The 15826-nt window shown below is 43.9% G+C and overlaps 1 protein-coding gene across 1 annotated transcript in view; it reads left to right on the top strand.

Moving 5' to 3' along the window:
- The first annotated feature begins 10248 nt into the window (after positions 1–10248).
- GLRX (glutaredoxin) overlaps positions 10249–15826 on the top strand; it is a 7566-nt gene continuing 1988 nt past the window's right edge. The window contains exons 1-2 of the mRNA XM_085299726.1: positions 10249–10497; positions 15141–15255. Coding sequence (XP_085155852.1) covers positions 10300–10497; positions 15141–15248 — 306 coding nt within the window. The 5' untranslated portion in view covers positions 10249–10299 and the 3' untranslated portion in view covers positions 15249–15255. The remainder of the gene's footprint in view (positions 10498–15140; positions 15256–15826) is intronic.

Raw genomic sequence — 15826 nt, 5'->3', positions numbered from 1 at the left:
AACATTTTTCAGGCGATATCTGCTGAGCGTATGCAATATCTATCCAAGCCAACCAATAAAAATCATTTGACTCAGGCAAGCAGGGCAGGGAAAATTACAGCAGAAAACAGTTTCAAAGAAAGGCYTTTTCTTTTATGCTTTAAAAAAGTACAATGAGGAACATCAGTTCCTCTCCATGCCCCACACAGAGAATTATAGTTGCAAACACTGTAAATATTGACTAGAAAAAGGTCTATTTGCAGCCAGCTTGGCCACAAAGCTTCACCATAAGACTTCCTTMCATAAGCCTTTCCCCTTCTCTAGCCCCACGGCCATGAATCAGCTCCTTCTTTTCTCCTAATGTCTGCCCCAACAGAGATTCTAGTTTTTCCGCTTGTCTTTTAATAACAACTTTCTTTACCCTAACACTCAACATTCCCCCCCACCCCCGACCCAGCCCCTGTCTAGACCAGACTGCCATGCCCTCCCAGAAAATACCTACCACCTCACCCGCGCTTCACCTTCCCTCGTCTGTTAGGTAGTGTTATTTCTAAAATCTGGGCTCTCTGACCAAAAAAGAGAAAGAAAAAAAGAAAAAGAAAAAAGAAAAAGAAAAAGAAAAAAAGCATGCTCTCTTTTTTCATATTTTGAAAGATGCAAGACACAAATATGCCCACATTAGAGGGCATCAGCTTAATTTGGCGTTTGGAGACAAATCCGATGCTTGCTAGAGTAGGCAACATCCTCCTAGGGGCTCCAATTGATGATGGATTGTGCCCTCGATCAACCACACAAGCCATAGCAATAGGTATTTCAGAAAATACCAGACTGCATCCAGCTCAGCTATTCTCCCCCCACCATAAGTTATTTGTTCAAAAAGACAGAACCAAGCACTTCTCTCAAGCCAGCGAGCCGCTCGCTCTACGTGCCCGCTCGGCGTGGCCACGCGCGACCTGCTGCCGCCACCTCCTGGGAGCTGCGCCTGGCGCCGGCCGCCGCCTGCTGACATCGGCCCCATCAAACTGCAGGCGGAGAATCGGAGAATGATTTGCTTTCAGCTGTTGCCAGGAGAAATACGAGCGCAGCTTATGCTTGCCTTGCTTTGCTCTCCAGAGGAGCAAGCAAGCACCGTCACTCAGTTCAGTGCAAATCGCGTGTCTACATCACATAAAATCAATTACAGATACCAAGATATGCAACCAGCACAGTGTCAGCTTCTTTTTTGTCACATGCATGGTGGTTGCAGAGAAATAAAACATTATCAGAGGTATGCATTAGAAACTAGCCAACGCTTTGCTTTCGCTTTGACTTTTCTGGGGCAGGAGGTGTTGGGAATCTCTGCCGATTCCTGCACTTGCTTCTTCCTTGAGCTTCATGCAAAGAAGTCACTGACCTTCATCAGAGTGTCTAACCTGGACTAACATAAGAGGCAGCCTCAGGCTCCTAGAGAATACAGCTTGGATTCAGAGAGCAGTTTTCCAGTCTTTGTCCTCTATTAAAACTGTACCCGATAGGACTCCATTCTCTGCTGCTTACACCAGCATGCAGCCACATCTATCTATACAAACAGGAGTATAAACACAGCCCAGCTCACCAGGTAGCATTTAATATTCACTATGAACACAAACAAATAACGACCCAAGAGGCAAAACAGTGACAAGCACTGTAGGAGGCACATGGTGTCCGTGAAGCCCCCATACGCTTTTCTTTTAGCCGCTCCTGGCGGAGCGGCCCGACAGCACTTCCAACCACAGCAGAGACTGGGAGAAGACCTTCCTTATCCTGGCAGAGCCACAGAGTTCACTGGGTTCCCCAAGACTAGACAGGCATCTTCATCATTGCACTATATTTCTGGAAAAATAAAATAAACAATAATCCAGTCCTAATTATACGAAGGGAGAGCCTAAAAACTTGGCTGTTGAGGTGTCCATGTGTCAAATGGCAGTAAAACTACTTTCCCAGCTAAAAGAAACATTGTTCATTAATATATGCAACACTTATTCCTTCCACATCACTGGGACATCCAACCAGTGTTATTTTTTCCTGCCAGCTGTCTATTAAAGAACTGCGAAGCAGAGCCCAGATGGATTTCTAAATGCTTCTCTTAACCAGACACTCTCAAATGCTTCATGTTCATCTGCTGCTAATCACAACAAGGCCCTGTCCCTCATAAAATGCTAGGAAGCATAATCTTTTACTCTGAAAATAAAACAATGCAGCAAATTACAAGGAACTGTATCTCATAAGCCTATTCTGACTCCTGTGCATCGTCCTTGAATAATTCCTACAGATATTTAGACTGTCTGCCCCCCTGTGAGCCCCATTTTCAACTGAGGTCCCAAATATTCTTTCCTCTTTGGTGCAAAGCCAGCATAAAGTTAAACAGTTTCTAAACTGTGGCGGCATTATCGCCTTTTGAACAGGACAGTCATTGAACACTGATCAGCTGCTAAAAATAGCTTCCAGCTATGCATGTGGTTGTATCAATGCAAAAAATAATAAAATGAATTTTCCTCTGGGGTATTCCTCCACCATATTTGCCTACCTCAGAACTATGACCCTCTTGCCAGAAGGAGCATGAAACAATTCTTTACTGTTAACTTCATCTCTGCACCTTCCATCAGCCGGGAAGGGCTTAGAAAGATAAATACTCAGTCCGTATTTTTTAAGGTCCCAGGACATTGCTTCGCTCCGCGATGTGAGACGGAGCCGTTTAGTCCCCTCTCCTGAAGGAGCATCAGAACTAAGGACCCGGGGCACGAAAGCCCAGCGCCGCAGTGCTGCCCAGAGCTCACAGCCTGCAGTTAGATACTCGCTGGGACAGCGACCGAGCTTTGCACTCATGTTCCTCTTTCAGAGCCACATCTGTGGAAGCAAGAGCGACCGTTCCCACGCTCGTAGTGAGCGGCCGGCACAGGGCGAGACGGCCGTCAGCACCCGACGTGTGTGCTCGCCACCGGCCACCATCAAAGCTCGAGAAGTTCTTGGTGTAGAGCAAGCGTTACCAGATCCAGCTTCAGCATCGCCTTTATTGAAGTCCTGTACGCAACAAAAACCTCTGCAAGCGTTGGTGCTGAAGGCGAGAGGTCTGGCCCGTCGCAGGGGCACACGTCAAAAGCTCGGCAGGTTACAACTCATCAGCTACCGACAAGTCACAGCTCCTCAGACGCTCCCGCGGCAGAGCCTCTCCAGCGAAGGCTGCTCCGAGTACATGCCAGATCTCTGCTCTGCGCAGTTTTAAAAGGGGTGCATCAACATACCCTAGGAATTCATGTCCCTTCGTATCCTACCAATGGCATATATTCCAGATCTGTCCCTGAATCACTCAGCTGTTTTTCAAGAAATCCCCAAAGCTCTTCTGAATTAAGGCAAACAACAAGTACAATTCTGAATACTCGGACTCATTTTTGCTTTCCCTGCATTAACAGTCCCTAGGATTGCGTTCACTTTTAGTCACAATTTTCTCTGCATAGGATAAAACCCTGGCTGACAAACCTCCCATTCGGCTTCAGAAGAGCCAAAATTTCATCCATTTAACTGAAACCACCATCAAAACAAGTTATAAAATTAAACTGAAATTCCAAGCTTGCTGCTGTAGACATGTGTGTGCATGCATGGGCATATCCCTGGAGGTTTTGCACAGTTGGATAGCAGCAGTTAGCTGTCAGATTTCCAGAGTTTCACTTCATAAGGGCTGTTCATGACAGCCGCTGTTAGTGCTACGAACAGGCTTGGGAAGGCGCTGCTGGCAGGGGGGCCCTGACCCAAGTTGGGGAAACGGGGGCAGAAAGCGAAGCTCCCCCGTGGACTGCGGTCGGTCCAAGCAGTGACCATCCGCACCTCTAAATCAAAAGGAAGGAACAGGGAAATGCTGAGGTGGTTCGAGGCAGGAACAGTTCGCGGAGGCAGGCCCTTAGGGTGGGCGTCCCAGGGCAGTTACACGTGGAGCACCCGCTCTGCGGCTGCGGGCACCGGTGGAGCCTTTCCGAAGGCGGAACAGGGTTGTCCTGACCCGGCAGGGTCCCCATCTGCTCCCCCAGTCAGGGCAGGCAGCAGAATCCTTTCTCCGATAGTCCACATAAAGAAGTCTGGGAGGAATCGCATCAGGTAACTGGGACGGAGCCAGGAAACCAGGCTTGCCTGAGCCCCCGACAATAGTCCCTATCCAAAGGCTGCACACATTTCAGTAAGATTAAAAAAAAAAAAAAATCCCCCAAAACACAGTGAACTTCAACAAAAATCGCGGTACTGATTGCAGCTGGAGGGATGGGTTTGGGTGTGCATTTCGATCGTGTGCACAGCTCGTCTCCAACAATTCCACGTGGTCTCTGCGGAAACCCCTGACCTTGTGGATACTCCTGGAGGAAAATCCTACATGGAGCTGTTAGCATAGGGATTTACAGGGTTTTCTGCTTGGTACTCCCGCACTGCTGGAAACTGCGTATTGGCACCAGAGCAGCTCGAGCTACTGGTCAGAGCTTCCTCGGGGGGGGGGGGGGGGGGGGGGAGGATTAAATGAAAATTACAGAGCTGTACAAAGTGCTTTTTGAGCAGAGGTCACAGTGTTTACCAGGATAGGGGGATGTGGATCCACATTTACTCTCTTAAAGCTGGATCCCTCTGGCTTTTAGGAGAATATTTGACTCTTGTGTTGCAGGCAGTGTTTTGGGGGCAGAGAGAGTTCTTCGTGAGGAAAGTACATAAAGTTAACCATACTTTTCCAGCCTGTGTAGAATCGAGATCTTAGCACACACATATCATACGCTAAATGCCATTTAACATTTGTATGCATGTATTTTGTGCAGTTAATAGTACACTTGCCCTTTCCTTGTTCCTTACATTTACTATGCTTTTATACCCATTTTCACAGCAGTTTCCCCCAAAAGAAGTATACTTTCCCATTTTTGCAAGAGGCATAGCGTACCAGTTGAATGCCTAAAAATAGCGCCAGCAGCTCTACTAGGATTTCAGCAAAGATTTTGCTTTGTTCTTTCGTGCTAGTAACACCCACAAAAAGTAAGTAACGTATGTCTGGGCTATCACTGGAGCGGCGAGAGATGAACCACCCACAGCCCCATCTACAGACCCGTGGACACAAGTACAGGCAACTAGCTCCAGGACACCGGGCACCAAATAATCAAACAGCCCTGCAAGTTCAACTCAAATGCTTAGCCCCACAGCACAGATTGAAACATTTTAAACCAAGAGACACAAGCTTTTTTTTAGTGACTTTGTGTAGCTGTCCCCCAGTACTCACAGGAAAGTCCAGCAGATTTACACCACATATTTAGCATCACAGCAATAACGTACGTGAACTCTCCTGCACCTTGATTTTCCCCACTATGTCTATAGCCTTTATTTATAATTATCCAGTAAAGAGCAGCCCAAGACTCTCTCCCATTCACAATTCAGATCTCTCTTCCTTGGAGAAGACTGTGCCCGGCCCTCCATCTCCACTCATAGTTGGTGCTATCCAGGAGGCACTCACAGAAGGCAGACATCTGCAGGTCATTTGTTCAGATATGCTTTTTTAACCCTAACTATGCTCATCCCTGCACTGACCTGCATTATATGAACAGCCGTGAATAAAGCCTTACAGGCTATCATTTGGAAATACAATCTGAAATTCGCATGTGTGTGTGGCCACCACATTCCAGGAAGAACAAACTTTTTATTGACAAAAAAAAAAATGTAATTCTGATTTTTTTTGCATAAGACCCTACATGTCAGAATTTATAAATGCATCCAAATAGACAGTTAGAAATTCAGTTAATTTTGTACTGAGAGCTAATACTACAGACCACAGCATTGTTTTATGTGTTAAATAGATAATTACTGACTTTTTGCTTCTACAGTTTTAGTAGCATTTCTCTCTTTGTTCATCTAGTCTACAGCAGACACTGTCAAGCATCCATCTATATACCTATACTACACATTAAAATTAAACAAGCAATATGACAAGAACAAATATAGTATCAAAGCCAGATTAGAAAAAAAAAATCCACAGCAGACAGTTGAAAGTCATAGGCCCTTAATCTCCCCACACACGTGCCTCTTCCCCCCCCCCCAAAAGGGCTGGGGAGCTTACCTGCCAACACATCGGTGCCGTTCTCAACCGGTAACACAAGCACGTCAGAAAAATTCGTAGCTTGTCCTAGAAGTTCTTCTATCCCAGAAGTTTCCAGGTCAGACACCACGCTGACCACAGCAACAGTGACCTTATCTGAAAGGTAAGGAAACCTCTCAAAGGGTATTCCCCTCAAAGCCAGGTGGAGCCAGGTTCTCCTAAGTGGCCTCCACAGCTGAGTCTCCTCCGTGTCCATCAGGGAATACAAAAGAAGGCCGGAGCCCCCCGGCAGCTAGGGGTCAGCACCTGCCACTGTGATTGAAGTAATRAACTGTCCTGCAAGCTCAGCTGAGCACTTAGCTTTTGCTAGCTTCCTAGGTGATAAAAGCAAAGGTTGACTTTTAAAATCTGATTTTTGTTTGTTTTGAAAGGTAAATGCTTTTACTCAAAGTACAGCAAACAATATATTGTGGGAAATATTCCTTCAGTGCTCTTATCACCATGACTGGAATTACTTAATTAACTGGGGAGTACACCATACTAAGATGTACTTTTAAGAGTAATTTTTGATTGAGCCTTGAAGAGCTAGTGGATTCACGTTCTCTGCTAGCTGCTTATCGTGACACTAGGAAGGAAGCAACATGTATGTGTTTTCCCTCTGAAGCACTGGTTTCACTTCTTAATCTAGAGTTCTGGAAACCAGGTCTTTGGGGATTTTTTTAACAGAAGAGTCTAAAATGTGCTTCTCTTCTGCAAGTACAGCAGAGCGGGATTTTAGCCAGTTGTGGGGGTTGTCACATAAATAGAAAATTAGTTAGAATCTTACTCAACTACCTGTATTTCCTTGGCTGCAGTCCAGAAGGGTCAACAGCTCCTGGAAGGCACGTCTGGGTTGTGCCTAACCTTTGCTCTAGTTTCAAGCTGGGTAACGAGGTCCTATGACCATCACTCCCCCCGGGCACACCTGCTAACACGGACTAGCAGATGACCAGCAAGGCCGTCTCTTCTCAGAAGTTCCTCCTTTTCTTATAACTAAGAAAAAGGAATAAAGAACGATACTGAAAGCCAAAAGAGTGGGAAAGCCTAGGATGTTGCAAGATCTGCCAGATGCCTGGCAAGCAACTGTGGTATGGTGTGCAAGGAGGATCCAGCTGCCTCAGTTTTATTTTTCCTTTCTGAGGTCTACAAAGGAAAAGGTAGAGCTCAAAGCATGCATTTGTCTGTATGCAACAGTGTGATTTTTTGCTGTACAATGCCAATCCTACAGCAAACGGAAGTTGGAAAGCCTTGTTTTGGACAAGGGAACAGCTCCTGTCAGTACCTGCCTATCAATTAAAAAGTCAATCAACAAAAAGGTGGGGTGAGATCTGGTGATTCATGAAAAAGAAATTGAATTTATTTACATAGCTTTTTTTGTGTTAAGCCTTGATAGTTTAAATAGTTAAAATGTGATTGAGCTGCTTATATTCTGTAAGTGGCCCAAATTCAAGGGACTTTCTCACTCATATAAACTGTGCCCAGTTTTGGGCTCCCCAGTACAAGAGAGATATGGACATACTGGAGTGAGTCTACCAAAGGGCCACAAAGATTACTAAGGGGCTGGAGCAGCTGTCATGCAAGGAGAGGCTAAGAGAGCTGGGACTGTTCAGCGTGGGGAAGAGAAGGCTCAGGGGATCTTACCAATGCATGTAAATACCTGGTGGAAGGGTGTAAAGAAGATGGAGCCAGACTCTTCTCAGCAGTGGTCAGCAGTAACGAGACTAGAGGCAATGAGTACACATTGAAATTACAGGAAATTCTATTTTAACTTAAGACAAATCTTCTTTACTATGGGAGTGATTAAACAGCAGAACAGGTTACCCAGAGAGGTTGTAGAGTCTCCACCTTTGGAGATACTCAGAACCCTGCTGGGCCCTGAGTAATCTGCTCTAGGTGACCCTACTCTGAGCAGGGGGGGTAGACTAGATGATCTCCGGAGGTCTCTTCCAACCTCAACCATTCTGTGATTCTGTGAAAATTAAACATGTAACAGGCTAGGGACTCTTAAGCAACAAACTGATTTAGCTCAAGAGAAAGTGAAAAATGGGACTGGGCAGCAAGGATCATTATGCCTTGACTTATTGCGTGACTTATAGCAAGATCCTTATCTTCTGTGTCACAGGTTTTATCATGTATAAAAGTGGGATACATCATTGAGAGAGCCTCAAGCGAAGGGAGATTTGTAGAAAGACAAAGCTTTTTTTTATCTGGAAAAATGGAGTCGGCCTAATGTGGATGGCTTCTATGCTGTCTACCTCATTTGACCTTTTGTACCTCCAGCTGGGTGTCTTCTGTGTGCTACCAGAGGCCTGCATAATATGTGAAGAGTACTCCTGCTATCCCAATGCCCTTGCAAAAGTAGTTGGCTAATGGATGCTATTCTGGATAAAACTCCCAAAAATCTGAGGCTTGAAGAACTTAGACTAAGGCTCTAAGACCTCAGAAACTGCAAGCCAGTGCCTTAACCTTTGGTATGCCAAGGGGGAGACAAAGCCTGAGAAGTCACTTGTTGCACTGAGAAGGCTGCCCAGGGGAGGATGCTTGCCTGGGCAAGTTTGCTTGCCCTTGTTACTTTGTTTGTCATTTCCTGGCTTGCAACTTTTCTCTTGACCTTCTCTTTCCCTCTTTCCTTTTGTTCTTACCTTCCCCAGAGTAACTTTCACCACTAAAATCAATGTATGCCATCAGCTACAGACCCTGCCAATAAACCTTTGTGCATGTGAACCTGTCTCAACATCCTTTGTGCAACAAGGAGACTTCTTCTAAGACCTTTGCTTTCAGTGACAGTTAAATGCTTAAGTACCTCTCTGAATCACAACCTAAGCATTGTAGTTGTAGACCTTTAAGAGTATCTAGGATCCCTACTGATCCCTACAGGATCACTCTGTACAGCATTTAGACAAAAATATGGTTCCTGCTAGAAGGAAAAAAATGACATATACATATATATAATCATAGAAGAATATAGTAATACAAATACTCTTTGTAGTCCACTGATAGAAAGCTGCATAAGTCAAGGTATTTAGCCTGTTAAGTCAAAAAGTGATGTTGGGGGGAAAAAAATCAAAAGAAATAGGAAATAAGTGAGAAGTGGGGGAGAAGGAATGAGCTTCTCACCTCTAGCTCATCTAGAACCGGCCACAGAATGAAATATGAGTGCTTTAGGTAATTACAGAATACAAAAGCTGAACTAAATGTCAGACTGAGTCTGCCTAGCAGTAGTTTGAAATATTGAGTGAGATCATTCACCATGCAGGTTTATGTTAGTGAGTAAATGGTATAAGATAGGCTCTACCTGGAAGTCCTGTGGCACTAGACTCATGGTCCTATTGAGGTTCACACGTAGGTGCAATGACACTGTCACCATTCAACATGTGAAGGTTGGATAGATGGACCAAAATGGTCAAAAACTAGCCCTAGTTACCCAAGTTTAACTTGTTATCCAATTATGTCTCTTAAGATTTTAAACCTCAAAAGAATTTTGGTCCACCCAAGAAGTTCCAAAACTGGAACTTTTTGAATTCTAGAATTGGTTCTCCGAACCTCTTTAGTTCTTAGTTGATGTACAGGTGAACACAGACCATCTGGAAACTGGGTTAAGACTGTTAAACTGTTTAGGCACTGCTGGAAACTGTAGGCACTCATTATGGAAGGGTTACAGGAATAAATATATACACTTAAAATACTTTATTTTTTTAACTTCTGTGATAGAAAGCTTATGTAGCCAAAAGATGGATCTCTGCTTATCTGCAGGTTTCCTGATGTTTATAGTGTTCCCTCAAAGTGATTTTCACATCCTGCAACATGTGAGGTGAGAGGCAGGAAAGCCATATCAAAAAATCTGTAGGCGGAGGAAGGCAGGCAACAGTGATAGCTCACCTTTAACCAGTGCATTAGTTAATAAGCAGCTACTGCAGATCATGTACAAAAGTTCATGTGCTGAAAGAACACGATAGTTAAGTGTCTTCCTCTTTTTAAACTATTGGTTTGTTCACCAGCGCAGAGTTTTTATAATAATATACAGAAAGTAGAAGTATTGTTGTTTTAAAAGGCACAATCTTGTGAAGAGATTACATCCTTCTGGGGAGGCGTTTTCAAGGAGGCGGGCACTATGCAGCTCATAAATATCCCAGACTGAGATTGCTGCTTTTTTCCCATCTGCCTGTGAGCCAGTTTGTAAAGTGCAGCATTCCTGTTCATTCTTAAAAAGAAGCATGGCTGACCGTTTCGTGATGAGCAGAGTCAGAGATGGCAAAGTAACAGTTTTTTTAAAGCCAACCTGCCCTTACTGCCGTAATGCAATGATGATCCTCAGAGGATTTAACTTCATGCCGGGATGTCTGGAGTCAGTTGATGTTACTGGGATGGATGATGTCCTGGATTACCTCCAGCAAACAACAGGGGAAGGAACAGTAAGTTCACAAATTCTTATTGCAGAACTTGTTAACCTTTTCTCAGAAACGAAATAGTGCTAGCTGATACTGAGGCTGAAGTGAAGTCGCTTCCCCCCCCCCCTTTTTTTTTTCAATAAAACTAGCCACATCACAAGGAAAAGTAACATCCTCATTCTATTTTTAAAATGTTTTAAATGTTTTTAATATTGTTTTCATTTTTCTACTTCTTCCCTGGGAAGTGCCTTCTCAAGGAGTAAACTCACAAATCTGTGTTTCCAAGCTACTGTGCTTCTAGAACTGCACACTAATTCCCTTTATAAGGACCTTGAGACAAAGCTTCACTCTATGCAAGCTGCATCCTGGGGAACTATGACGCCTCTAAGAATATTTTGTACCTACTTGGAATGTATTTGCTGTTGTAGCATGTAGAAGCACGGAAGCAATTGATCTTCGCACTAACTCTTAGTTCTTGACTCCACTAGTTAGGGAAGGATTAATGTAGAAGGCTGCTGTCTTTCTTTCTAGGATAGCAGTCAGAAGTTCCTTCAAAAATCTTTCTATAAAATTGTAATACGTGCAAAGCAAAAATGTGTTTGAGCAGTCCGAGCAGAGGTGAGAGAGGACAGAGATGGGAGTTTGTCTGAATTTTAACTTCCTTCTGACTTTGATCAGCAAAAACGTTCAGAGCTGTCTTATTTTAGGTGGCAGTAAAATAGATACTGCACCTAAAACTGTAAAGGCTATTTATTTTGAAGCATTTAATTAAGTAGCCAATTAAATAACTGGATTTGTATCAGTGTATCAATATTATAAGATGTGTTTGATTTTCAGGAAATAACTTCTTTAGAAATGCCATTATACAGATCAGACAGTTGGCACTTCAGCATTGGTTAGGCCTTTGCACAACTCTTTTTTTTTTTTTTTTCCAATCTGCCTTAGCAAAAAGCATGATACAACAGGTTTAGCTCTGCAAAGTGAAACTGGAAAGAAATGCTGAGGACACAATTCAGAGAATTTACTCTACCCTGATCCATTACCATGGACTCAATATCCCCACCAGACATGTGGTTTGAATCAGTCCTGGGTAAATCCAAGCTTTGAGGACAGCAGGCCCTTCAGATGGTCATTCCAAAAAGTGCCACGGTGTCTGTCTTGCATAGATGATGGCAATATATTGCTGTTTTCACTGTCCTCCTGTGAAATCCTCACTCACAGAGTCAGGTCTTTTCCTGGCTTGATTCTGATCCTGTTTTCTCATTTTTAACCTCTTGCAAGTGATAGAGGGAACCGTACTGCATGCTTATCTCCTTGCCTCCATACTGAATTTGGAAACTGAGCACACTTGGGGCCCAGCAGGTGGGCACAAGTGGATTTAGTGATGCTTCTAGGGCTCAAAACCCAAGAGGGAAATCTTGAAGTGGAAGGAGGGGAGACTCTGCTACTGTGACTGCTATTTTCAACTGACCAGAAACTTTAAGCACAAGAAATGAGCTCAGACTGATGGCACCGCTTCATCTTTAGTACATACAAGGACCGACAGTGAATTCAGGGCTTTTAGTGTGTAAATACAATGGAGTCTGCTGCTGTCAGCTGGCCACAGGTTTGGTATCATTGCATAAAACTTTGGGATCCCTTACCTATCTTCAAGAGGATGAGATTTGCTTTCTAGGGTGTCATGCCTGTCAGTTCCTATGAGTATATGGCCAACCAATTTGAGGTCAGTAAGTCTGTCATGGGTGAGTTTATTAGCAAGGTGCTGGAGCCCCATTCTAGTAGATCATCTGTTTGGGAGATGTGCACAAGATCATCAAAGCTTTTACTCTCTGAGGGTTACCAAACTGCCTGATGCCTAGTCTAGCACCTAGCCTGGCGTGATTATGATTACATTAACAGCAATGTCACAGAGGACCAGAGGAGGCATCTTGGCCAGCCTCATGGAAACACGCAATGCTCAAGCATTCTGAAGTTTTGGGCCAGAAGAGGACTCTGGTACCTTTATTCCACACGTGGAAATGGTTCTTTGTAGCATTTAGGTGTTAACCTGCAACATCAGAAATACTGGTCACCTCCTTCATTGCTGGGTCATGATCCTTTACCCCGACAATGAATGAGCCCAGTTCAGTTGCATCCTCAGTATCAGCCACTTCAAAGTGAAGAATACATCCAGTAAAGTCACTGCAAGATGATACAGTGAAAGAGACATGTAAGATACAAACATCCTCAAATCCTTCAGATAATGAACTCCTGTTGTACTCTCTCTGGATGAAGATGCAGATGGGCTTTTTGATTCCAGCTGGCCAGTTTCTCAGGCAGCTGTATGTGTAGCCCTTTTGGCCTCATGGCAGCAGTTAGGACACACAAGGGAGAAWGGATGGACAGCTTTACTAGAAATGTAAGATACTGAAAGTAGTAGCTCATTTCCCAGCAGAGGCGGGATTGATAGCCTTATAGGGAAAGAAGATACCCAGGGAAAGTGGAAGCAAATTTCCTAACAGACAAGGAGTGGAGGGGGAGGGAGCAGCTAGAGCTTTGCCAATCAGAAAAACAACTTCCTGAAAGCAAAAGGTAATTTCCCAGCAGAAAAGGGATTGGTGAAGAGGGTTGCTTGCTCTGCGTTTTGCTAAGTGAGGACAAGGGGAGGAAGAACATGGATGCTGTTGGGGGGAGCATGACGGAAAAGGCTCGTCTTAGCTGCTGCTATGGTTTAGGTGATTTTGATATGGTCAGGGAAAGTTTTGTTTGCTAAACTGGCTGTGAAGGATGAAGAACAAACTTCTTCATGCTTACTTAAAAGAAACTTTTTCTTCCTCCTCCCACCAGTAATACAAGAACTCTTATTACTTTTCTCACCCTTTGCCCATTCCTGCTAAAGGAATGCTTCTGTTCTTTACCTAGACTTTTGCCTTAAGCTCGCTACTCATGGGGAGACCTTGCCTGCCACCCTTCCTGAGAAGCCACAGGCATCCCACGGTGCAGGCAGGCTACCTGCCACAAGAGTTCTTGCAATAAGACTTCCTTAGTACCAGGAAGTAATTTTGCCACCAAGGACCACTGAGCTAGAAAACATCCCTTTTACAAAGACTAAAAGCAGCCAGGTGGGAAAGGACCATGCCTTGCCACCTCCCATAGTAGGCCTTCTTCTCGCTTCCAGTGCAGTCAGGAGTTAAAGTGTGGGTGGGATATGTACTGGAAACAAAACAGAAACTGTCCAGGACAAATGCTTAAGAACAAGAACATTGAATTCCTTCCAAAGATAACATAGCCCCTAACGGAAAGAAAATGGGGGGGAGGGGAGAGGTGGCTAACAGCATCAAGAAATCCCGGAAAGGCTAGTGTGAGCGTGAAAAAGGGAAGATTAAAAAAAAATGTTCCTAATGGGCCAATCTGCCCCCTAGGCTGCAAACACCAACAGAAAAAGGCCAACATGGCCCAGCTGATAGGACCTACTCCATGTTGGTGAATGGAGGGCAGCAGAGGTCCTGAAAGTTACTGCTCTAATTCAGCTTACTGCCTTGGATCCTCCCTTGGACCAGCATGGATGCCTAGGGAAGTTAAGCAGGAAACAGATGGGGGAGAGGGGATCTGTCCTCAGGTTCTGATGAGTTTCTTCCTCCTCCAGTAGCTCCTCCAAAAGCTAGACTGACCGATTGCTGCATAGGAGCAGGGGATAGGGGCTCCAGAAGGAGGCTACAGACTTATTGCAGAAACTGCTGCTCCCATCCCCTGCCAGGAGCCTCCTTTGCTTTGTGCCTCACACAGCCACATACCCAGCTGATCCAGAAACTGTTGTCAAGCCTGTAGCACTCCCTCACTGGGTCACTTTTGTTAGAAAATCTTGGCACTTGGAGGTGCTCACTCACAGCCTTAGGATCATCAATATTTGAGCATCAGTATTTAGTGCTATCCTAGAGTGTAATTCCCAGGTTAGTTCCATCTAAAGAAATCCTGTTTGCATACTTTAGGACTACTTCTGCATGCCACTTAAAAAGGGTTAATCTAGATTAACTGGACATTTGCTTCAAAAATGCCATGTACTAAAATAATATCGCTGAAATACTCAAAGACTAATAAACAGATTTTTCCCTGTTAAGAATCTGCATAGTGAGCTGCAGGCTGATCCTGACTTACAAGTCAGTTGCTGTTGGACTTCTTGCAGTCATACACATTCCTGACTTCTTAACTTCTATGCAAGAAATCAGCATTCATACTGTGCTAAATACAACAGGCTTTAAAAAGTCACTTTGGCCAGTGGAGCGATCTGCCTGACTCAGAACCAGGAATGCATCTTACAGGACTAAGCAGATGCATTCAATCACAGCACTGCTTTCTTCCTGGCACAAGGTTTTTTGTTATCCTAAAAACAGTTGTGAAATTTAGGACCAATACTGTTTAAAACATCAGATGCTATTATTGCCCCATACCCTCTATAAAATGTAGAATATTCCTCTACTCTTTCCTAACAGTAGATTTCCTAACAGACAGACTTGGGGTGGGGGGGTGTGGGGGGGAAATGGAAGGAGAGGGAGATTTTTGTAAATTATAGTATCCTTTACATGAAGTTTGCTGCTTAGGAGATGAATGCTCTGCTCATTCTTCAGTGACTTAGCTGTATAAATGGTCTCTCTTCACAGATTAATGCATATCATTCTTTTGGTGTCTAGGTCCCTCGTGTGTTTATTGGGAGAACCTGCATTGGTGGATTTTCAGATCTGCAAAAGTTTTATAGACAACTCCCAGAAGCTCTGCGTCAAATTGGTGTTCTACAGTAGCAGAAGGGTAAGTAGTGGGAAACACTCTCTGGCCAATAATAATGAATTTTCAGTACTGTAGATGAAATGTGAGTATAGTACTGAGCAACGCTGCTTAGGTATCCATGACAGCAACAATATTTTACTACATAACTGAGTATTATGTGTATCGCAGCTTCATAGGGGACAATGCAGTTAATTTCAATATGCAGCACAAAGGCTCTGGCTCTAAGACTGAAGGCTTGTCCCTTGTAGAATTGTCCCTTATCTGAAATCCTTCACTTATTTTTTTCTATGTCATCTTTTTTTGATTGGAAACTACAAGCTTCTTGCAGCTAATTTTGATGAGAGTTTTTTCCCCACTTTTAATACAAAGGGATGACTTGATGGAGCAGTGTTGTATACCATTACACAACAGTGAAGTGTGAATTCATTTTGAAGATTCTCAGTTGCAGTTATCTTCATTATGAACTTCTTACTGCATACTTGGGAGAAAAGTTTCCAAGATGTATAGCCCTTAGTTGCTAGCCTGTAAAAGGATCAAGGCAAAATGGTTCAGCTAGGAGTGGGGTTTTTTTTTTTTTTTTTTTTTATTATTC

Source organism: Rhea americana, unplaced genomic scaffold (assembly GCF_003343005.1).
Source record: "Rhea americana isolate MKP2758 unplaced genomic scaffold, rheAme1 scaffold_153, whole genome shotgun sequence".
Lineage (NCBI taxonomy): Eukaryota > Metazoa > Chordata > Aves > Rheiformes > Rheidae > Rhea > Rhea americana.
The sequence above is the reverse complement of the archived record's forward strand: the minus strand, read 5'-3'. Positions and strand labels throughout refer to the sequence as shown.